Source organism: Anabrus simplex, chromosome 2, assembly GCF_040414725.1.
Source record: "Anabrus simplex isolate iqAnaSimp1 chromosome 2, ASM4041472v1, whole genome shotgun sequence".
Taxonomy (NCBI): Eukaryota; Metazoa; Arthropoda; class Insecta; order Orthoptera; family Tettigoniidae; genus Anabrus; species Anabrus simplex.
Genome location: NC_090266.1, coordinates 710,550,386 through 710,576,000, shown reverse-complemented (window position 1 = coordinate 710,576,000; position 25,615 = coordinate 710,550,386). Strand labels below are relative to the sequence as shown.

Sequence of the window (25,615 nt, the reverse complement as noted above, 5' to 3'; positions counted from 1 at the left end):
TTTAAAAATGTCAGTTTTCAGATGTTAACCACTTCAGTAGAAATGTGCAACCAAGCAAGTTGGCCGTGTGGTTAGAGGCGCGCAGCTGTGAGCTTGCATTCGGGAGATAGTGGGTTCGAACTCCACTGTCAGTAGCACTGAGGATGGTTTTCCCTGGTTTCCCATTTTCATACCAGGCAAATGGTTGGGCTGTACCTTAAGACCACGGTCGCTTCATTTCCACTCCTAGCCTTTCCCTATCCCATCGTCGCCATAAGACCTATCTGTGTGCGACGTAAAAACTAATGGTAATTTATATATATATATATATATATAAATCAATTTTTTAGTAATCGTCGGAAATTACTTCCGTGAGGAAAGTGATATGTTTTTAGAGTAGTTAATACTCCTCTTTGATGTGAAAGGATAGCTTTGTTTATGTATATGGGCAGCCTGTCCCAGATAACAGCAACTGGTTCATGACAACTTACGGATCATTCTTGTTAAACCTGTTTTGTTTACGGTATGAGCATCCTGTCCGAGATAACAGCTGATGGCTGGTGCTACTGGTTCATGATATGTTACGTAACATTCTTCCCAAACCAGTTTTGTTTATTTACGGGCAGCCGTTCCACGGTAAATTCTTGGCATTTTGTTTCCGTTTCATGATCTTCAGACACCCTTGGTCATCGACCTCGCTTAATGGAGATGTATCGTTAGCGGGTTTTCATGTGGGTTCTGTTGCTGGTACGTCCTTTAGGTGATTGGGATATTTGTGGTCATCAGCCCCATGCTCTAGTGAGTGTGGAAATGGCCTAACCATCTGTGTCGTTGTGGGGTCTGAAAGATTGTGTGCTGTTATAATTATTCGAGCGTAGAGTTAGGATAGGCACTCCAGGACATGAAGTATTCTACTATCCCCGTTTTGCATCGCATAAAGGGAGAATGAACAATGCAAAATCATGCTGGCGTATACGTAAAAAAATGTTCCTTTCGTCAAGAAAATAATGCATGGGATAGGATATCCAAATGAGTAGTATTGACAGTGAATTATTAAAGCACATCAAACGTTTTGTTTCAAACGGATAATGTGCATGTTATTAAAACACAAAAATTAGCGTGCCAACAGTTCGTCACTCCAAATGAAAAGAACATGTATAATCATAAAATAAAGCATTATAACTTATTGCTGCATTTGCAATGCTTATTAACTGTATCAAAATAAAAAGTTTGCGGGCTTAGTGGCTGAGACGGTTAAAGCATTGGCTTCCTGGTCTTTACTTGGCAGGCTTTATCCTGGCTCAATCTGTGGTATTTTAGCCTTCTCGAATACGTCAGATTCCTACCAGTAGACTTACTGGAACGTTAAGGATTACATGTGGGACAACATTCCGGCACCTCGGAATCTCCAAGAACCGTAAAAAGAAGTTAGTGGGACGTAAGTAATTATTATTATTATTATTATTATTATTATTATTATTATTATTATTAAAATAAAAGTTAACGTCACACTCAAACTTTGTTGGTATTAATTTGTCGGATACACGGGAAAGAAAGTAGCGAACTGTCAACTGTCGACAACTCCGAATGATTAATCATAACTCTGAACATGGCTCCGAAATTATTGGAACATGTACTTAAAAGCCCGAAGTTACCGTTCTGTTCCTTCATAGGAAATGCTCGAAATATTGTCCGTTAACTCGACGACAAACCTCAATGTGGTGACGCCATCAAACCCTCACCCGCCTCCACACCTCCACGTCAGCTCTGACAGTTACGACGGCATCCTGAATACGTTGTCTTAGGTACTTCATTGGCATTTCTACTTGGTACACCAAGTCCTTTAGGTGCCTCCAGGAATAAAAATCTAGTGGTTTTAATTCGGAGAAACTCGGTTGCCCGATGACGGGACTATACCGACTAACCCACCAGTTCGGGAAACGGCGATCTAGCGATCTACGAACATACATACTGATGTGCATCGTGCACGAGCCACATCCGCTTACGTATCTATACTGGAACGTCGTCCAGAGACTCTGGCAGAGAAGACTGCAGAGAATGGAGGTAACTAGAGCCAGTCAGTCGTGCAGGCAGCTCCAGTAGTCCAAGAAGCTGATCTCCTAAAGTTATAGCCTTAATATTTGTAGAAAACCTGTGATTGAAATTACCTTGGTGAATGGCATGAGGGTCGTCTTCTGCTCGTCTATGGGAATTGTGAAAATTAATTATACCCTCCCAGGTAAAGGATGCCTCATCTATAACCAACACACCGTGCGGAACGTCTGCATTACGTTTACATTGTTGCAAGAACCAGGTACAGAATTCAGCTCTTGGTAGGTAAACCGCTTCCTGGAGATTCTCTTTTTTTCAAATTTGCTTTACGTCGCACTGATACAGATAGATCTTACTGCGACGATGTAGGAAAGGACTATGAATGGGAAAGGAGCATCCGAGGCCTTAATTAAGGTACAGCCCCAGCATTTGCCTGGTGTGAAAATGGGAAACCGTGGAAAACCATCTTCAGGGCTGCCGACAGTGGGGTTCGAATCCACTATCTCCCGAATGCAAACTACGTGACCCAAACCATGCGGCCACTTGCTCGGTGAGATGTTGAACTCTGTGGTAGTGCTTCGGTTATGATAGGCTATTCACGCGACGTACGATGAGCAGTCTAGTTAGATGAACCTACTTGTCTTGCCAAGCTCCTTGTGCTTATAGTCGGTCCCTCTTCGAGAAGTATTTTTTTTATCTCTCTTCCCGCCGAAGCTCCGAGGGATCGCGATGCTATCCACGGCACTCGATCCGAGGATGAAGGGAGCCTGAGTCCCGCAGCCTGCGGTACACAGCGACGAAAATTCGGCTATTGGAAATACGGCGGTTTGGAAATCGTTGTCTATATAGACTCCTCGCCGCATGTGCAGTTTCTCCAGCTGCTCCGTAAACGAGGTGAATATCAGCTAATTCGGCACATGTAAACGTTTCCGTTATGTAATCAGCTGGCTACAGTGATGTTAGCTCTACACCTGTCTGTGGGACAGGCAGCAACAACTCGCCGGCAATGACGGTGGGCCAGGTAGCGTGGAGCCAACATCCAGTGCCGCATTCACTTGTTTACGCACCATCACTGAGTATAACGTCACTCGGAATGCTTGCATAACAGCTGCATCAGATCGTTTCCTCATCCGATTGGTATACGTAGAGTTAACAGTGTCGTCTGATTAAAACATATTACATATAAAATAAAACAATAATACATTTTGGAATGAATCAGAGGAGCGAAGTCGTACGTAGTAATACAATAATAGCCGGAATGAGTGGCTCAGACGGTTGAGGCGCTGGCCTTCTAACCCCAACTTGGAAGGTTCGATCCTGGCTCAGTCCGGTGGTATTTGATGGTGCTCAAAAACGACAGCCTCGTGTCGGTAGAACTCCTGCGTGACTAAATTCCGGCACCTCGGCTTCTCCGAAGACCGTAAAAGTAGTTAGTGGGACGTAGAGCCAATAGCATTATTATTATTATTATTATTATTATTATTATTATTATTATTATTATTATTAATATAATATAATATAATAATAATAATAATAATAATAATAATAATAGTAATCATAATATGAAGAGAAGAATTGACTATTCGCAATTAATGCTCTGCCTAGGAAACGCTTATCAACGTTTATAACCATGGATCTCAGCGGGTGATAGTGTTCCAAATATGGTGAAACGGATGCTCTAATGCCGGGTTGAGTAGCGCAACTTGGCAGGTTCGATTCGGCTCAGTCCGGTAATATTTGAAGGTACTCAAATACGTTAGCCTCGCATCGGTAGATTTAATAGCATGTAAAATAAGTCATGTGGGACAACATTCTGGCATCTCGATTTCTCCGAAAACCGTAACAACAGGTAGTGGGACGTAAAACTTATTATTACGAAAGCTAGACCGGTTTACGAGTACATCAAGACCTCGTCTGGCACGTGCGCTGCCATCCCTCTTCACCAGCGACTAGAAGAGCACACCAACATGAGTTGGTCTAGGATAGCAAACAGGTTCAACAGTCCCTATACTTTGCTACTGTCGTTGAACACGTGACTCAACAACACGAGGACAGTATGACATAACCGGCGTTTCCTACTGTGGCAATTCGAAACACATTAAGTCCTGAAATATTTGGCTCATTTATAGGATACCTAATAGGACAATGTAAAACATACATAGCATGTGTGGTGAGATGTACTTTCCTCTACCGACTAGCAAAATATCCGCACGTATACCCTTAACATTCTGTATATATACAGTTTACAGTCCACCCTTGAAACGTGCCTTGAAGAAGTGACTTATCACTTCACGCACGTGCCAGTAATATGCAATGTCTGGCTTGTAAGTAAAGAAAAAATAATTGCCATGTTCATAAGCAATGAACAGTTTAAGACGTTTATTCTGAAACTGTACATTGAGCTGCCTGTACGAAATTCAACACAAATCTAAAATGTAACTTTGTTGGACGTCTCACATCCAAAGGGAAAACAATGGATGCATTTTTCTCTTTGGATGCGAGACGTCGAACAAGTGAGAACTCAATTATGTAGTGTGTGGCGTGCTTCGTTCACTTTTATAATGTAAAACTGTTGTTCTGGAAATGTGCTGTACATTTTGGTTGTCCTGAAACAACACTGGGTTAATATCTGACTTCTCGTCTGAAGAAGTGCACGTGCAATGAATGGTGAGCACAGTAAACACGGTGAGTGAGTGCTGGCCGTTATTGTGAATTTACCATTTTTTGCTCAGTAAGTAGTTCTGCCAACTTTAGAAGAAGCTGTATCTCAGAGACGGTGTGGCGAAATCTGAAAAAGGTAACTTTACGCCGTTTAGTTTTCCGATTTTAATTTGTGTAAAATTAGCCTATAGCATCTTTTTAAATCCAGGATTTTCTGTATAAAACCTCACCTATCATGCGTGGTTGAAGCAGGAATAGCTGGCTTCCCCCACACCCGAGGACCACCTGGCTGTCTGGCTCGCTTCCTGTCCTTCACATCCCATGCTGCAGTCAGTAGTCCGCTTTAATTTGCGAAGTGGGAAGACAGTTACATTTAGAGCAACGTATTTTGGTATTCTAATGTTAATACAAATACGAATCGCTTCGTCGCGTTCTTACGGACTTCATCAGGAGGTTCCTGGGCAATTGCCTCCTTCCAGAACTACAATTCACGATCTTGTGAATAAGTTTGAGACTACTGGTTCAGTCCTAAACAAGAAACACTCCGAAGACGTACGAAATTGGCGCAAAACTTCAACGTTTACCACGGTAATCTGTACCGAAATGAACACAGCAAGTTGTGGTTTCAGTGACTTCTGCACATACAGCAACAAAATTATGAAAGATCAAACCGTACAAATGCGCCAAGTGTTTATAATTTAAAACTAGTCGATCTCACAAGACATGTGCGTTATTGCGAGTGGTTTCTTTTATGAGTGACTGAAGGCTGAATGGACTCTCACCTTGCGTTCTTTATAGACGAGGCGTGGTTCCATCTAATAGGGCATATCAACACTCAAAACACACACTATCAATTTTGTTCTGAAAATCCGCATTGTATAGAGGAAATCCCTATTTATGATGGAATAATCGGAGTTTGGTGTGAGATTAGGGCAACATGCATAATCGGTCCGATTGCTTACGAGGATGCAGTAAATGGAGAGCGGTACTGAAATTCCGTTCTCACCCCCATTTTTCAATCAGCTAATGGAAGAAGAAAAATCAATCTTGCTTTCAACAGCATTCCACAACTCCTCATACAACAATGGAGTTCATACATAATATTCCGGAAGTGTTTGAAAATAGTGATTAGAGCTTGTTCATGGCCCTCCCGCTCACCGGATCTAACATTGTGTGATTATCATGTGTGGGGTACCGTGAAATATAAAGTGTGCCAAGCAAATCTCCACGCACTTTGGAGGAAATGAAGGAAAACTTATGAACTGCAACAAGAAACATTACAATGGCCGTGCTAAATCCTGTCGATCGAAAAGTACTTACTCGGTACAATGTGTGTTCAGCTGCGATAGGACGATATTTACAGGTTTTTCTATGAGGTAAGGGCTTTCTTTAGTTTATTATAGTGTACGTATTTACAGATTTAAGAAACAAAGACGTGGTACAGGCCAACTGTAGCAAGGTTGGCCGCGGGTGTGGGGGACGCCTGATGGCTGGCCTTGACTCAGCCGCGTGCGACCGGTCACGTTTTGTACAGAAAACCTCTTTCTAATAATAATGTACTCCTGACCTTTTACCGGTTACTTGGGGTCAGCACTGCATGTGGATTAATCCCAGATTGATGATCATTTAAGTGTTGTAATCACTATTGCGTGTTTCGGTCGTGGTTGATAGTGTGGTGTGTTGTATGCAAATGAAGTGTGTGCATTAAGTCGAAAACCGAGCGAGTAGCTGCATGGTTTACATCACGTAGCTATCGCCTTACATTGGGAGATAGTTGGTTCGAACTCTACTGTCGGCAGCCCTGAACCATGACGAATAGTGTGACTCCCTCTGAATCACATGTTAACAGACAGGGTATACATGTTCTCCGTCGCCTGCAGCGCTTCTGTCGATATAAAGGCCAAGTAGGTGCGCTTTTTGTCGGCTTAAAGCGGAAGTGTGTAAAGAGTTTCTGGTCTTTTTCGCTAGTTTTATATGCGCAAAGTATCTGGTGTTAACTTTCTGTGAACTGAAAATTGAAAAATATTAAGTATTTGAGAAACAGGACGTATACTTCGGCATATACCTCAATTTACTACCGCATGAGAATATGCCAACAACTTGCTATGTCCAGGGTTACAAGTCGGGTTGCGATAAACAGTCGAATGAATAACTTATTTTCACCCCAAAAGGATTCAAATTTGTTTTCGAACTAGTCGATGGCTACTCCACGACAAGGTCAGCCTTTGAGTGATACGAGTCGTATCTGGGATCTGAATTTTACCGCCAAACTTATCCATAAAAGAGGTAGTTTCATTATTAATGGTGAAAAATTGGAAATTCCAAGACAGCACAAATTGGATCACACAGCAGTCCCACACATTTTTCCAAATCTTCCATTATATTTATCCTGAAACATCAACGCCAATCTACTAAATCAGATGTTCCTTCCACTCATGTTTATTCCATACTGGACTCCTCTAGTTTTAGCTCTGTATGCTCCAGTGCTGCTGGTAAAAACAAGTGAGAACAATGGCAGGAGGGTACTCCGAATTCGGAGATAAAAGCCAAGTTATGGATGAATTTACAGAGGTTTGCAGACTGAACGCTGGAAAACATAAGGGTCCATAATGAAGATAGATGTATGTATGAACGGAAATACTCTGTCCCCGAGCTGGAGGAATTAAGCAGACGTGGATGAAGTCCCTGGCCCGGCCCTGAACTGGTCACTACGCTGACTATTAAGCCAAGGAGCCGGACGTTTACTCGCTTTCTAGTTTGCTTAAATTGAAATGGAAGCAAGCTTTCACAAATCGTGACAAGATTACTGAACTAAAATTTATCCGGAACCTCGGCACGTGGTGGGACAGTGATTATCTCTATGTTAATTGCCCCTAGGAATTAACCTAATTTCTGGTTTAGGCTGAGTGAACCCTAGGGCCATGTGTCTCTTCTCATTTTCCGTTTCTTAACTTTTCGTTACCGGGCGAGTTGGTCGTGCGGTTACGAGCGCGCAGTTGTGAGCTTGCATCCGGGAGATAGTGGGTTCGAACCCCACTGTCGGCAGCCCTGAAGATGGTTTTCCGTGGTTTCCCATTTTCACACCAGACAAATGCTGGGGCTATACCTTAAGTACGGCCACGGCCGCTTCCTTCCCACTCCTAGCTCTTTCCTATCATATCGTCGCCATAAGACCTATCTGTGTCGGTGCGACGTAAAGCAACTACCAAAAGTTAACTTTTCGTCCCCCTGACGTCCTTCCTAGTGAACGGAGCATGCCTGTACCACCGGAGCTAGGAAGCCTCATTTAACGCAAACAGCGCTCTGAAGATGTTTTGTTAAATGTTATACGTAAATGCGTTTACATTGAACACAGCCAAGTTTCTACTAACGTAAATGTTGAGGTTATTCAGGGCGTACATTATACCATTTTATCAAGTTTTTTTTATCCTGATACTAGAGACTACAAGGGTCCAATCAGAAAATTCTCTTCAACTGGATCCTCGTATTGAAAATGCGGTGCGGGCAAATGCCGGGGTTTGACCAGACCTGGTCTCCTTTCTTATCAACAGCGAAGATATTAAAAATTTCACTTGATCTCTTATGGCTTTTGTTTGAGACTGCAGAGTATTTTAAGAAATTGCTGGATGATGTGGACACAGTCTTCTAGGAATAAGAGATGAAAATAAGTTTAAAACAAAATGCAATGGCGAATAAGTCAGGTGATGTAGGAATTGTCAAATTAGGAAATGAAGTCTTTAAGAAAGGCAATGGATATTACTCTTTGGTTAAAAGCCTTGAAGGTGGTTTTCCGTGATTTACCATTTTCACACCAGGGAAATGCTGGGGCTGTACCTTAAGGCCACGGCTGCTTCCTTCCCACTCATAACCCTTTCCTATCCCATCGTCGCCATTCACGCAATGGCAGATATCTTCAATGACATGGCTTCTTTAATCATTGCTGAAGATGACCATACAAGCAAACGGTTGAAAGAGCTCTAGCGTATTAATTCATTTTCCATTATATAAGAAGTAAAAGCTGGTCTAATTCCACGAATTCTTATTATCGCTGCATAATGGACTAAATCATTAAAGAAATAATAATAATAATAATAATAATAATAATAATAATAATAATAATAATAATAATCACTCATAGCTACTCGAATACAGCTTGGGATGGTACTTTAATACACTGTATTAATGTACATCGTTCCTTCAACTAGAGAGTGGATTAGATCAAGTAAATCGTGTAGGCATCTTGCCTTAGAACTATTCTGCGATAATTATTTCGTGGAACTAATCGACGTTTCAGTAAATTTATTTCTAATAATATCGTGTATTTTCGATATTTTACGGCAAAGATGTCAAACGCACACAACGTTGCAGATGTTTCCGTTGTTTTCTTGTGAGAAGCTCCTGTTTCTTCAGGCGCAGTAATCGTGAAAGGAGGGAGGGGGAGGCCTTTTCTGTCTGTTACAGATGTTTCTCACCAGATCCAATTATGGAGAGGGAAAATAATGCCACGGAAATTCCTAGTACTCGTACCTACTCTCCCTCCTACGTATGATTTTGTTAGTCGACTGTTATGTGCTTCATGTGTACCTGAGAAAGATAATCTAAAATACATTTTGTGTGTCAACAACAGTCTTCTGTAAGGTTTCCCACGTAAACTGGACACAGTAGTCTGGTGATGATGATGATGATGATCGATGGCATCGGTTCCTGTGTGCTGGCTTTTGATATGACTCAGTTTAGGCTGCCCGCGTGTAAATTTCGATATTCCATTTTCCTCTACCAGAAGGTACAGAAACCGGAACTCAATTGGGCAACCTATTGATGTGTTTTTAAAAACTTTTGGCCGGGCTGAGTGGCGCTGGCGTTCTGACCCCGAGATGGCAGGTTCGATCCTGGCTCAGTCCGATGGTATTTCAAAGTGTTCACCGGGCGAGTTGGCCGTGTGTGTAGAGGCGCGCGGCTGTGAGCTTGCATCCGGGAGATAGTAGGTTCGAATCCCACTATCGGCAGCCCTGAAAATGGTTTTCCGTAGTTTCCCATTTTCACACCAGGCAAATGCTGGGGCTGTACCTAAATTAAGGCCACGGCCGCTTCCTTCCAACTCCTAGGCCTTTCCTATCCCATCGTCGCAATAAGACCTATCTGTGTCTGTGCGACGTAAAGCCCCTAGCAAAAAAATATTTCAAAGTGTTCAGATAAGTCAGCCTCGTGAAGGTAGATTTACTGGCACGTAAAAGAAATACTGTGCAACTAAATGCTGGCACTTCGGCTTCTCCGAAAACCGTAAAAAATAGAGGGAGGTAAAGCCAGTAACATTTTTATTAAAAACTTTTGTCGGGTAAATATCGCATGGATCACCAGAGATCTTTAACATGCCGACATCGTTCGACATGGAGCGCCGAATTTTTCTCCCTTTCTAAAATTCCAGTGATCATCAACAGTATATTTCATACCCTTGTTCTCTGTTCGATAGCGCACAACATGTAAAGCATAAGCGCACTTAACAATACGTGAAAAGCGCACACGAACTTTCCTCCCCACTTGTACGGACTCAGGACTGTCTGTTGCTACTTACGTACGTGCATACGAAGAGTCGTTCGCATTAGTGTCGTTAAAATTTCAAAGTACTCTTAGTCTTTTGCAATGAAGTTTGTTAAACTTTAAATACGATTATATCAGTTAAACATTCATTTTAAAAACATTTATTTTTGGCAAGCTGACCAAACCGACCTTCTTTGAAAATTGCAATCTGATATTTTGTTATACTCTTAAACAGCGAACTTGTTTAACACGATTGTTGGTACTGATAACATTGATACGGGACTTCCAATATTACGTGGAATCTGAATCAGAGTTCATTTCAAAAATCCGGAATGCATTGGTGGGGCTTGAACCGCGGCCGCTTGGTTACAAGCTTAATGATAAAATATTCCCTGATAAGACGTTGTTTCTCTTCAGAAAGTATGGAAATACATTATTCGGAATCCCATTTTACTCAGTTATGTCCCTGCGTGGATTGAATTATGAGCGACGAAGTTCTTCTTCTTCGTGGTCGTTTTCCAGTTACTTCGGATCAGCACTGCCCATGGATAAAACCTACCTTTACAGCTGGATTCCTATACCAACACTCAACCTTTGTTGAGGAAAGCGTTCACTGTTACGTGTTTCTGTAGTGATTGGTAGTGTGGTGTATTAGTATGTATTAAAAAAGGTTCATATTAAGGTGAACTCGATCACCTGGTCTCCGAGGTAGAGTAATTGGCCAGTTGTAGTTAAATTAATATTCTTACCATTATTTCGATATCCGGGAATAGAATTCGGATTCCATGAACTGAAGAACTCTACACTGACCATTGAGACATTGAACCGAATTGGCGACGAAAACTAGATTTTTCAGAGTCATTAAGCTTTCTCGTGCTGCACCTCGTTGCAGGTACTGCTCTTTAAAATCCTATGAGGGGAAATTCATGTTCAGGTATGTAGTCTAACGTCACTGGCAGGTAGGTGTCTGCTCATGGTAGTTACTCAGTGGGTGTCACGACTACTACCGGTATTTTCCACGTGACTGATAGCCGGGTGTTTTCTCATGGTAGTGGATCAGTATGTGTCACGACTACTACCGGCATTTTCCATTTGTAAGGTAGCTGATATGTCTATGGATGCGTATGCTTGTTGTAGTGATTATGATAAAGCTTTCGACCATGTGAAACGTGAAACATTGCTGCATATCCTACATGATATCAGCATAGATGGTGGAGATATCCGAATTATTGCCAACCTGTATTGGAATCAGACCGCATCAATTAAGGTCGACAGCACAAACACCTATGAAATAAAGCAAGGAGTGAGGCAAGGCTGTGTTCTGTCTCCACTCCTCTTCAATATTTACTCTGAAATGATATTTTCTGAAGCACTAGAAGAAAAACAGGAGGGAATCGTTGTTAACGGGATCACAAGAAATAATCTGCGATATGTAGATGATACTCTTCTGCTTGCAACGAGTGCTGAAGATCTGTGGACATTACTAAACTGTGTGGTTGAACACAGTGTTACAGCAGGTCAGCGTTTAAATACGAAAAAGACCAAAGTAATGGTCATCAAACTTGTCATTCAACTTGTTAACTTGACAGTTGCTGGCACATCACTGGAGCAAGTCCAACGCTTTAAGTAGCTCGGCAGCGTACTCGATCACAGCTGGAACAGTGCTGTTAAAATAAGGTCCCGGATTGAACTGGCAAGGACTGCATTCAAGAGAATGAGCAAACTTCTCTAAAATAGGGACTTTAAGATCAATTTCCGTCTCGTTTTACTTCGGTGTTATGTATTTTGTCTTATTTTATGGTGCTGAGACTTGGACACTAAGAGAGAACACCACCAAAAAACTTCGAACTTTTAAGATGTGGTGCTACCGATGCCTGCTTAGAATATCATGGGTTGACAGAATACGTAACACTGATGTACTCGAACGCCTGAACAAAGAGCTAGAGGTTATGCACAACATCAAAAAAGAAGAAACATTGGTCATATCGTTCGAAATGATAAATATAGACTTCTTCAGCTTATCTTACAAGGTGAAATTGAAGGGAGGAGAAGTAGGGGAAGGAAGATAATATCTTGGCTACGGAATCTACGAGTTGCTGAGAACAAAAACCAGATCGCCCTGATGACAATCGACATCCAATGAGGATATGGTACAAGAAGAAGAAGAAGAAGAAAGTACAGTTGTAATCTATGAGGAGGCATCAGATCAGAAAAGTGACAGTGCCATGACGGTGGATGATTAAGTAATGTCACCAGTGGCGATATTTAGGGAAGGCGCACTTCGTCTTATTGGCCATCACCTGCAAGAAAAACAATAACGAGGTTTCCAGAAGGATACCTGGCTGATGCATGCAAGATCTGGACAAAAGAACAAAGGGAGAAACATGAAAATTTTGATTATCCTCATCCGTGTGCTGTTAGATTAGCAAGTGTTACGACACCTCCCCTGAAACTTACAACAGCATCCTCTCAGGAAAAAAAAAAGAGTAGGACTGTGTTACAACATTACGAAAACACGCTCAGATAACGACGCTCATCAGACCCAAACAGCTTGCAAGATATGATCAACCGTTTAGTACATGACCTTTTTATAGCATAATAATGTTATTTGCTTGACGTCCTACTAACTACTTCTACGGTTTTCGGAGCATTTTATAGCAAAGATGCAGGAAAAAGCCATAATACACGACCGTACATTGTGACTGTGGGCAATTAAATTTAAGAAGAGAATTGGTCCTTGCAGTTCCCTGCTGTTCAAAGCTTCCAACTTGTGAGTAAAAATGTCTGAGCAAAATAATATCGTTTGTCGAAAAATAACCCATGAAGTTAGCAAGCGATTGGTTGAAGGGACTGCTGATATTAAACCAAGAGCTTAATGTATTGTACTCATGAGAGGAATCAGGTCTCTCCTTGAGGAAAAAACGTTAGTAACCAGATCAAGTAATTAATACCGACCAATCAAGATTCGATGAAAAGTTGCGATCTGGATGAACCCTTACATTGAAGGGAAGCAAGCATATATTTGGTGCCGTTGGATCCGTAGCAGCATCCACACACACTTATATGATAATGCCATGGATTGTGATGGATGGTACGCTGCCTCCTCATTTGTATGTCTTTGCATTGGAACCCACTGATGAATCATTGCATATCAGTAGTGATTGATTGAATGTACACTGGTCATTTCCCCGCATGTAGGACAATCACTTCACCAAACATCAAGGCGTTTTCAAGAAAGTTTGCCAATCTGACCTAGAAGGGTTTAAAGGTCCTTACAGAACAAGCATTGCGGAGAGATATACAGGCACGTTCTAAAATAGTTTTGGTTGATTCATGGGAAGCCAATAGACATAGGCTACGTAACTATACATCTCTGTAATTCCTAAAGGCATTGATTTCATCAAGAAGCTAATTCCAGCTAAGTGTACAGCCTGCTGACGTTTCCTTCTTCCGTCCCTACAAAAATATTGAATCTGATAACAGATACAGTTGTGATATCTCCTGACAATGACATATGGCACTGAGACCACTTTTTACGCTTCATTCCTTTGTGTATTTCCAGTTCTCGGTAGCAAGATTCTGTACCTTAATTAAATTTGTTTTGTTTTCAGCGCGGCTTCACCGAAGACTTTTCCTGGGTTATTTCAAACACACATGGAGTATTGTTTCGAAGCGGAAGGATGTTTTTGTGATAAATGTGACCAACTTACTACCATCAATTATACACACTGCGATAAATATGTATACATGGACCACGTTTTTATTGCTGACTGCGTATTTTTTGTCTTTGCGTAGTCAGGTCAGAAAACTATTGTCGATTGTTTGATGTCATATTATTGACTACTCATCGCAAATAATAAGTTAGTTTCATAATAAGCCATATGATGTCTCCATAGTCATAGTATTTTTAGCGCCACATTGACGGCTGTTATCTCCAGTTGTAATAGTCCATAGCAGCTAAAATGAATGTAGTGTATATATGGCATTCTGTTTCAATATTAACTGCACTATATATTAATATAATTGGCGCAGCAACACATCACGACAATCGCTTGTGAGATAGGCCAGACGCTATCACCCTGGAAAGTGCTTATACTGAAATATAAATATAATGGCATTGTTAACACAAATAAGAGATGAATTTCGAAAAGATGTTGGTATTATCATTCTCACCCGACTGATTCGGCGTTTCATTGCAACAGACATTCGAATATTTAAGCTGTATTGCTCGTGTTTTAAAATGGACTGATTCCAGGAGATTGCAATAGCCATAGTGCTGCGTGAAAAAGAGGAGGTCATTACATCCTCGAGATGTGTTCTGTTGGAATGTGTTTGGCAGTTTGATACAAACTTCTGCTTACGCATAATGAATTGAAGGGCAAAATCCGATCCTTAAAGAGTTTGCACGAATTTCGAACTACGGCCAATACCATATTAAAAATTATGTTCATCATCATGGTAATTATTTCCACGTTGCGGTTTGGAATGATCTTGTTTGCAGTGAAATGTGATTTTAGTGTTCTTCACTTGTGCAATGAGGAATCGAAGCGATTATTTTCAAACTGAATTAAATACATTTTTGTGGATTTCGAGCTGAACCTGGACAAGTCCTAAAATACCAAGCTTCTATGTCGCGGAATACTTTTGTTTCAAATGGGGTACATACATCCTTGTGAAATTAATGTTAAAAAGATGCATTTATTTACAGTGTGATAAAACTTAACGCTATTTTCTTTGCAAAGTGCTTTAAATACACACAGGCAATACAACACCTTATTGCAGAGAACAATATTAGCTTAATAATAATAATAATAATAATAATAATAATTGTTACGGAGTTTCCGTGGAACAGAGAGAGGTGAAAGAAGGTGCTGGTTGGAATGGGTCTATCTACGATATCAAAGATTAGCTTAAAACTTTAAAAATAAAGGTTATATTTCATTTCAAATCTCAAACTTAACAAACTTTATCCTTAGTGAAATAAAAAGGTTACAGGTACAAATAGCAGTTTGATACAAGAAAGAAAACCAAACGGTTGGAAATCTCCCAATTCAAGAGCACCTTGCTCCAAAGGTTACAAAACGGCCTTCCAAAGGCCCCACTCAGTATTACACAAACCACATAAAATAGCTTACATGCTCTCCAAATTCAACCAAGGAGACAGCCTACTCAAGGCACTTTACATAAAACCTTACAATTTCTGTCCTCTTTAGGCACAACCTACAATTTACAATTGATTTGATTTACAATTTACAATGTAATTAATACGTACAGGGTTATCTAGTACCCATACTTTTGGGCCTTCATGATAAGGAAGAACAGGTTAACATTACTGCCCCCAGAACTCAAAATGTATGGAGGCGTACACTTGCGCTCCTAGAAAACAAAGAATAAAACACTACTTGGGCTCGCAGCCCGATGATACAGATTCTAATCCCAAGCTACTGAGGTGACTAGAAAGAAAGGTTAATTAATGCTTTACAGAAAGACGAACGGTTACAAAATCGTAGTCACCTCAAGATAAATTGAAAGGGAACTCGAGAGGGTAACGCACTCTCTATCCCCGATTTACAGTTTGACTTTATGAAATTTAACTTGAGAAGGAAGAAAGTTTACTTTTTAGAAATCAGACGGTTACATAGTTAAACTCCACCTCGGGTAAGTTTGCGGAGATAGCTACAGAGATAACTGGTGGCCATTACCTGGGCTGATGTTCTGCCTGCCGAAGAAAGAGGCATCCCGCCTCCTGTCTTAACACACACACTCAGAACTCCAACGATCAATAAGACAAGTTAACTTGAAAAGTCGCAGCTTATATATCCGAGGGGAAGGGTTAGAGAAGGCTCTGGACTAAATCCGGACACACCCTCTCATTTTACTGAATAAACCGAAAAACCTATAAGAAGCCTGTAATTGGCTGAAAAATAATTAGATAAAATTTGTGATTGGCCAGACTCAAAAGCTGGCGGGAAGAGGAGGAAGTGTTGCAAACTTTGAAGTACCAAAATAAATGAAAGTCAATTCTGTTGAGAAAACCTATACACACAAAAGTTCTTTAAATCACTCATTCTTCCACCTTGCACCAGAGTGCATGACCTCAGTTTCTGTAGACATATCTATGGAGAAAAGTTCAAACTTCTTGATGTACCCCAAAACAAAACAAATAAATCCAATCAGTTTAGGACACTTTAAAATAACGTATTACTCAGTTATTCAGTGGTGACATCTTCTGATTGATGTCCCAACTTTATGCATTAGCTGTTTCAAGAGTTGTTCGATAGATAGTGTTTCTTAAGGCGCTTTTTTAAATGTGCGGGATTGAGGCGTACCTCCCGGTACAATAATAATAATATGAACGGACATCACATCTGGGTTGATCTTCACCTCTTCCGCGACATAATGGTCTCTTTATAAACACGTAGACAAAGACATTGTTAAGACCTGTGAACCTTTCAGTCAGAAAGAAAAAAAGAAACGAACAAAGAAACAAACAAACCACATGCATAATTCAAAATTGGTCGGAGCACTGACGTATTTGAAGTGTAAATACAGGAGTGTGAGTAGAGCCGAGAATAGAGGCGTTCTTTTCTTTCAGGAGCATACAGTACGTAAAACTCTTTTATCTAGAAATACTTCTTCGCAGGTTTTGAATTCAAAAGGTGGGACAACATCCATTTCTCGTTCGTAGTAGCTGAATGTCGTCTGACACTGTGCTTTGCCGTTGCGTCTTTCCTTGGAAGCAGTGATATTTGTTGCGACTTTGGGAATGTTCTTCAGAATACTTTTTTATCTGAACTACCACTTATTTTGCTACTTAATTTAAAACTAGCTGTGATTCAGTCTACCAACGTTCCTCCAACGCTGGAAAGTAGTCGTGTGACTTGATTGCGAGGCGAACGCGTAGCACGGTGTGTATTAATCAATATTGTGTCGAAACACAAGAGGCCCAGTAGAATACTCACACTAAAAGTTGATCTTAGAAATAATTTTGAATTTTGCTCCCTTTAGCTTACAGTTTTCTTGAACTGACATATACAATCTAAAAACCCAGTTATTTCCGTTGATTGTAATAATATTTAAGTGACAAAATGCCACTGTTTAGAAATAAAGACCCTTTCAAGAAAACTGAGAAGGAAGCCGAAAAAATTCCTACCCTAGAGGACAAATACATTCTGAAGGAAATTCTAGGAACTGGAGGTTTTTCGGAAGTGCGGCTGGCAGAGAGCAAGGAGAAGCCTAGCCAGAAGTTTGCTGTCAAAATTATCGACAAGAAAGCCCTCAAAGGAAGAGAAGATTCTTTAGAAAACGAAATTATGGTCCTCAGAAGGTAAGTGGCTGCATTTACTTCATGATTATTTGATTTTCTCTCCCCAACTTTTAATAATGAGAGACGGATGACCTAGCTGTTAGACCCCCTTAAACAACAAACATAATACTGAAATGGACTTAACACAATCTAGCGCAAAATTTAAACCTCTTTACGATTGCTCCTTGCACAATATACACGAGACACAAACTATTTCATCAGTATGTATTTCTGAGTCCATAAGCCAGCCCGGGTGATGCGGCACGTAACGTAGCCTGAGACTTCAGAATAAACCAATGTAAATGGAAACAAATACACCATCGCCCACTGAACTGAGACGTGGCAGTCGCATGCTCTGCCCCGTTACTGCCTGAGGAATGCAGTCGAATCCTCTTTACGCCACGCGTTTGTGGCTAGCCGAGAGGATATCTCGTTGGTGTCTGTATGATTAACGACGAAAGACCATCCAGAATTGAGCATTAATTTCGTCAGTTTTGTGGGGAAAATAACCGTGTATTTAGTCTCCTAGTTCATTCTGTAAAATGAGTGAAATATTTCCGGATACATACTCAACTCTCCAGACACGCTGAAGGCACCATGTTCACCTGCGTTAGCTTCCAATAGAAGTGTAACATACCCAAAACTACCTCATGTCATGCTCTTGTTCCATGTTTCCGCGTTTACTGATACGGGATTGGAGATACTGTACGGTGAGGTGAAATGATCTGGCATGTTTTACGGCCGGATGCCCTTCCCGACGCCAACCTCACTTGAGGAGCTAATGGAGATGAAATGAATGATGGTGAATGTAATTGAGTAACGAAGGGTCGACGAAATCGGCTGTGGCTTATGAACACTGTCCCAGCATTTGCCTAGAAGCTAGGGTTGGAGGGCACGGCAAGCCATTCTCGGGGCAGCGGACGATGGGAATTCGAACTCACGCGCCTCCCACGTTAACATGCGCAACTTCTCCGCTCAGAAAACGTCTTTTCATTATTAACGTTATTTAAATCTACTACCTTAAAAATATCTTCAACATCTATGTAAGAAATATTGCTCGTTACCGACTAACGACTTTAGTGGGTGTTGAGTTATCACTGTTATGTAAATATCACGTTGCTGCTAGATCATCTGCCACGTTTCTTCGGCGGGCGCCCTGCCTGAAGGATACATGTCAGTCACGAGAACGTAAGCACTGCGGGGCAAGTTTCCTTTCCTTACCTCAACGAGTGTCCAGGAAGAGATCCGCCAGCTAGTCTATTTTCTAGCTTGTCAGTCTCAATACAGTGAATCTTTTCTCAAGGAGAATTTATTTCCTTCATGTGGTTGGCTATTTAGTTATCTCGGAGGGCGATTGATTGTTCCTTTCTATTCGTTTCTGTACAGACTTGGAAAGCCTTATTCACTAACGTGCACTTTAAACGAACGTGGAAGTTGCTCGACTTCTTTCAGGAAGACCTAGGAATTTCTTGCACAATATTTTACGTGAGAAATAGTTTCAACTTTTCTGTTAATTGGAAATACAACTGCCCTCCAGACAAAACGAACAGGCTGATCAGACGGTCCCGCTCTGTAGAAATATATCGCAGTATCCTGAGAATGCATTTGAAATGTTAGTAGTGAATACTTCTCTCGTGGTGAAAACACGCTTTAATCTGTAATGTACGTAAGTTCAGTTCACACTTCATAAAACCATCGAATCTGCTTTATATACTACATACATACATACATACATACATAATCATTATAGACTGTTATGCCTTTCAGCGTTCAGTCTGGAAGCCTCTGTGAATTTACTAAACGTTGCCACAATCCTCGATTTGCAAGTAGTGTTGTGGCCTCATTTAGTTCTATACCTCTTATCTTTAAATCGTTAGAAACTGAGTCTAACCATCGTCGTCTTGGTCTGCCTCTACTTCTCTTACCCTCCATAAGAGTCCATTATTCTCCTAGGTAACCTATCCTCCTCCATTCGCCTCACATGACCCCACCACCGAAGCCGGTTTATGCGTACAGCTTCATCCATCGTGTTCATTCCTAAATTAGCCTTTATCTCATTCCGAGTACCCTCCTGCCATTGTTCCCACCTGTTTGTTCCAGCAATCATTCTTGCTACTTTCATGTCTGTTACTTCTAACTTATGAATAATCCTGAGGCCACCCAGCTTTCGCTCCCGTAAAGCAAAGTTGGTCTGAAAACAGACCGGTGTAGAGATAGTTTCGTCTGGGAGCTCACTTCCTTCTTACAGAATACTGTTGGTCGCAACTGCGAGCTCACTACATTAGCTTTACGACACCTTGATTCAATCTCACTTACTACATTACCATCCTGGGAGAACACACAACCTAAATACTTAAAATTATCGGCCTGTTCTAGCTTTGTATCACCAATCTGACATTCAGTTCTGTTGAATTTCTTACCTACTGATATCAATTTAGTCTTCGAGAGGCTAATTTTCATACCATACTCATTGCACCTATTTTCATGTTCCAAGATATTAGACTGCAAGTTTTCGGCACAATCTGCCATTAAGACCAAGTCGTCAGCATAGGCCTGACTGCTTACTACATTTCCACCTAACTGAATCCCTCCCTGCCATTTTATACCTTTCAGCAGATGATCCATGTAAACTACGAACAGTAAAGGTGAAAGATTACAGCCTTGTCTAACCCCTGTAAGTACCCTGAACCAAGAACTCATTCTACCATAAATTCTCACTGAAGCTCAATTGTCAACATAAATGCCTGTGATTGCTTTTAATAATCTACCTTTAATTCCATAGTCCCCCAGAATTGCGAACATCTTTTCCCTCGGTACCCTGTCATATGCTTTCTCTAGATCTACGAAACATAAATACAACTGCCTATTCCCCTCGTAGCATTTTTCAGTTACCTGGCGCATACTGAAAATCTGATCCTGACAGCCTCTCTGTGGTCTGAAACCACACTGGTTTTCATCCAACTTCCTCTCAACGACTGATAGCACCCTCCCTTCCAAGATGCCAGTAAATACTTTGCCTGGTATACTAATCAATGAGATACCTCGATAGTTTTGCAATCCTTCCTGTTCCCTTACTTATAGATAGGTGCAACTACTGCTTTTGTCCAATCTGAAAATAACTTACCAACACTCCATGCTAATCTTACTACCCTATGAAGCCATTTCATCCCTGCCTTCCCACTATATTTCATCATTTCAGGTCTAATTTCATCTATTCCTGCTGCTTTATGACAATGGAGTTTATTTACCATCCTTTCCACTTCCTCAAGCGTAATTTCACCATTTTCCTCCTCCCCATGAGCGTGGCTGTTCGCAACACCACCAGGATGATTTCCTTTTACATTGAGAAAATGTTCAAAATATTCCCTCCACCTCTCCAGTGTTTCCCTGGGATCTATTATGAGTACACCTGAATTACTCAAAACACTGTTCATTTCCTTTTTCCCTCCCTTCCTAAGATTCTTTATTACTGTCCCGAAAGGTTTTCCCGCTGATTGACTAGCCTTTCCAGGTTATTGCCAAAATCTTCCCACGACTTCTTTTTGGATTCAACAACTATTTGTTTCGCTCTGTTTCTTTCATCTACGTACAAATCCCTGTCTGCCTCGACCCTTGTTTGGAGCCATTTCTGCTAAGCCTTCTTTTTACGTTTACAAGCTGCTCTCACTATATCATTCCACCAAGATGTTCGCCTTTTACCATCTTTACACACAGTTGTTCGTAGGCATTCCCTTGCTGTTTCTACTACAGAATCCCTGTATGCCACCCATTCGCTTTCTATATCCTGAACCTGCTTACTGTCTACTGTTCGAAACTTCTCACTAATTATATCCATGTACTTCTATCTAATTTCCTCGTCCTGGAGATTTTCAACCCTTATCGTTTACAGACAGATTTCACTTTCTCTACCCTAGGCCTAGAGATATTTGGTTCACTGCAGATCAGATGGTGGTCTGTATCATCGAAGAATTCCAGGAAAACTCGTATATTCCTAACAGATTTCCTGAATTCGAAGTCGTTTAAGATATAGTCTGTTATGCATCTGGTATCCCTAGCCTCCCATGTGTAGCGGTGAATAGCCTTGTGCTTGAAGAACGTATTCGTAACTGCTAAACCCATACTAGCACAGAAATCCAGCAAATGCTTCCCATTCCCATTAGCTTCCATATCTTCCCCACATTTACCAATCACCCTTTCGTATCCTTCAGTTCTATTCCCAACTCTCGCATTGAAATCGCCCATTAGCACTACCCTGTCCTTGCTGTTGACCCTGACCACGATGTCACTCAATGCTTCATAAAACTTGTCAACTTCATCCTCATCTGCACCCTCACATGGTGAATACACGGAGACAATTCTAGTCCTAATTCCTCCAACTGCCAAATCTACCCACATCATTCGCTCATTTACGTGCCTAACAGAAACTATGTTGCATGCAATGGTATTCCTGATAAAGAGCACTACCCCAGACTCTGCCCTTCCCTTTCTAACACCCGTCCTTATTCTAAGAAATTATGTTTAGCAGAGTTCTCTGTAGTGTTGTCATCGGATCATGGAGTTTTGTGAAGTTATTACGAACTACTATTATTTGACATTCTTTCAGTTGTAGTGTAAAATAATACAATTAATTATTCTCCATTCCATTCTCCAAAACTCATCGTGGCCTGAGGAAGATTATCCTATTCAGTGGAATAGGATTTACAGTTCATAAAATGGAAATAGGTCACCAGGAAAAGTCAACGTAACCGAGTTCAAATTTGATTTACAGGATGACTTGCCCGTCAATGGGCGATACATTCAGTTTATTTAGTAATTGCTATGTTCTTCATCAGTGCCAGTGTAATATCATAGTATTCAAAACTAGCTGCCACACGGTACATAATGGAGGTCCTTGTAATTGCGCCAGCTGCTACGCGGTAACTAGCAGAGCAACTTGGAACTACTTGAAGGAAGTTACGTAGGAATTTCGGCAATCCTAAAAAAACTAACACACTCGCCAAAAAAGTTAAGCATACTTGCAGTTTACCCACCATTGTTTCATTATGGTTTGATAGTACGTATGTTGTTTAAATCATGGCAACACTGCATTCTTCACAACTAGGTGCATTTGACTCAAGACTGGTAAATTAATTAAGTGCAGTAGAGCTGACGTCACGTCCAAGCAATCTTGTCTGTGTACCTTGCTTATATGCACTGTCCACTAAAATGCCTCGTCGGTCGCTGTCTATGGCAGATCGATTCAAAATCATCACTTTGATGTAATAGAACACGAGGAAAGTTGACGTTGCCAATATTGTTAATACGAATCAAAGTGTTGTCTCCATGTTGTGGAAAAAGTTCAAGACACTAAGTTAGTAGCAGATCGACAACGTGCGGGTCGTCCTCGCAAAATATTCAGCGGCTTCAGACCGGTAAATACACTATGCATTTCTGCACCATACACACACTGCTACTATGCGCCACGAGCTTCGAGATGCCACAAGAGTTACTGTATGTGCGCACACTGTACGCAATAGATTCCATGATGAGGGACAGTATTCAGAAGACCCTCCGGACTCCTTCACTTCGATGTCTTCACGGTGTGGCTCGCGTTCGATGGGTAGAGCACATCAGACGTGGACACGAGGTCAAAGATTCTGAACGTTGTTAACTGACGAAGTGCGAATTACTTTATACCGTTATAACAATTCTCTGCACATATGGAGGGCAAGAGGGGGGGGGGGGGGACGTTACAATGACTAATTCTCAGTAGAAAGTCACCAACAACTTGGAGCTTCAGCACTGTTCGGGGCAGGTAGCACGTTCGGTCGCCTTACTCCACTGGTTCTTCTTAAAGGAAACATGACGACCGCAGTGTACCAAGACAGTATTCTGCCACACATAGTAAGTGGTTTTGCAGAGAATGTAGCAGATGGATTTATTCTTACAGAACAATAACGCTCATCAACATCGTGCAGCAGCTGTGAATGGATATATGAACGGACGTGGGATCCGCAGAATGTCTTCCTTGGACATGAACTGCATAGAGCATGCGTGGACCTTTCTTGAAAGGGAAATTTTCCAACCGTTAATATCCACCACTAACTATTCAGGCCCTAAATGCTCAATGATTTGGTACTAAACATGTCCCGTCACATTTAAGAATGCCTCAGTGTTCGTGGAGAACCAACACGTTACTGAATCATGTTACTGCATTGAAAAACGCCTTTAATTTGTGATGTTATAATGAGGAGTTTCCTAATTTGTTTGGTTTAGTCGCTTTAAAGGACTTCTTTTCATACTGGCTCCAAAGTTTACGAGAAGTATCGTTTTCTTTGTATTTGCTATACTGATTTTCACATTAAATAATACGCTATCGGTTCCACCTGAGCACAACAGAACGTGGCATGCGTAACTTTTTTGATGAGTATTTTTCCGAGGACTTTCAGATTGTACGCTTTAAAATAAGGAGTAGCTTATTAAAATTCGTTTTCCCATATTGTACATTGCTCGAAAACTGCTTGCAGTATATGCTCACTGGCAGAAAATGAAATCCCTAGAGAAAAGCAATTTAGGCTCGGCAATTATTTAGGTAACATATTTGATTAAAATTTCCAGGTCAAAAGTTCAAGTATGCATGAGAGAACAAGTGACATAGTGGTACACTAATAATCACTGAAGTACCCGCGATTTTGTATGCAGGCATGAAAATGTGCATGCATTGTGTCTTACAAGTGCCGTATATCATTGTGTGGGATAGAGTTCCACACCTGTTGCACTTGGTCAATCAAATCAACAACGGTCATTGCTAGTATTGGATGACGCTGGATTTATCATTGCATAATGCAACAGAGGTGTTGAGTGGATGAAAGGTCTGGTGATCTCGCAGGCCAAGGCAACTAGTAGACACGCTGTATGTCTACCCTTAGTCCAGTTTCCTGATACAGGGTTTGGGATAAGGTGAGATGAAATTATATTTCATTTCTTCGTGACCGGATGGCCTTCCTGGCGCCAACCTCAGTTGAACTAATGACTATGTTGCGAGTGAAATTGGGTAACGGGGTGGAAGGATTCGGCTATGGCCTACGAATAGGAACTATCCCGGCCTTTTGCCTGGAAGAGGAACTGTGAATCCACAGGAAACCATTCTCAGGACAGCCGACGGTGGGGTTCGAACCCACTAGTCCCGCGAATGCAGAGATTGTCTCCATAGCAGTAGAGCGTTAACACACGCCGCCGTTCTGCTTGGTCATGTAAGACCAAAATTAACATTTCTTTTCACGCTTCATATTATACGTTATCATGCCTTACGAAATGTTAACATTTGACAGTTCAACAACTCGGTGAACAGCAAGTTGCTCTGAGACCTGGGGAGAGCCTCCGTGTATTCTAAGATAGAGTGCAAATGGTTTCATGACAGCTGAAACCGGTGGGGTTTGTGGTTGACATGATGACCACGCAACATGAACACGCAATGACAGTATTATTATCGAGACGGAAGTAAAGTTGAAACAGAAAGGGTCATAAAACATTTTATGTCTGATGACACAGAAAACATAAATCAACTGTGGGTCGCGTTCCTCTACAGTGTAGTAGCGTGAGTATTCTGTGTCGCACGCGGTACGCCCGTGGCGTGGTTTGGCCAGTTTTCGCTTGAAAACTGGATCGCGTAGAATTATGTTTGCTATAATGCACTTGATCGTATCAACCTATCATCGAACTCCAATTCAGCTCCCTCTGGCATTGACAGTGCCTCAGCCGGGCTGTGTGGCTCAGACGGTTGAGGCGCTGGCCTTCTGACTCCAACTTGGTAGGTTCGATCCTGGCTCGGTCCGGTGGTATTTGAAGGTGCTCAAATGCGACAACCTCGTGTCGGTGCATTCACTGGCACGTAAAAGAACTCCTGCGGGACAAAATTCCCGCACCTCGGCATCTTCAAAAAACCATAAAAGTAGTTAATGGGACGTAAGCCAAGTATTATTATTATTATTATTATTATTATTATTATTATTATTATTATTATTATTATTATTATTGACAGTGCTTCTTTCTTTCACTGTTGATGATCCCTTAATTACGACCTTTCATTCGTCTTCAATT

The 25,615-nt window shown here is 41.3% G+C and overlaps 1 protein-coding gene across 4 annotated transcripts in view; it reads left to right on the top strand.

Moving 5' to 3' along the window:
• The window catches only part of CaMKI (Calcium/calmodulin-dependent protein kinase I), a 1,265,700-nt gene that overhangs the window by 577,970 nt on the left and 662,115 nt on the right, over positions 1-25,615 (top strand). Inside the window, exon 1 of one of the 4 annotated variants that reach the window (XM_067141329.2) lies at positions 16,962-17,557. The exons of the other annotated variants lie outside the window; for them this stretch is intronic. Coding sequence (XP_066997430.2) covers positions 17,319-17,557 — 239 coding nt within the window. The 5' untranslated portion in view covers positions 16,962-17,318. Of the gene's footprint in view, positions 1-16,961; positions 17,558-25,615 lie in introns of those variants that run through there. 4 annotated transcript variants of the gene reach the window in all.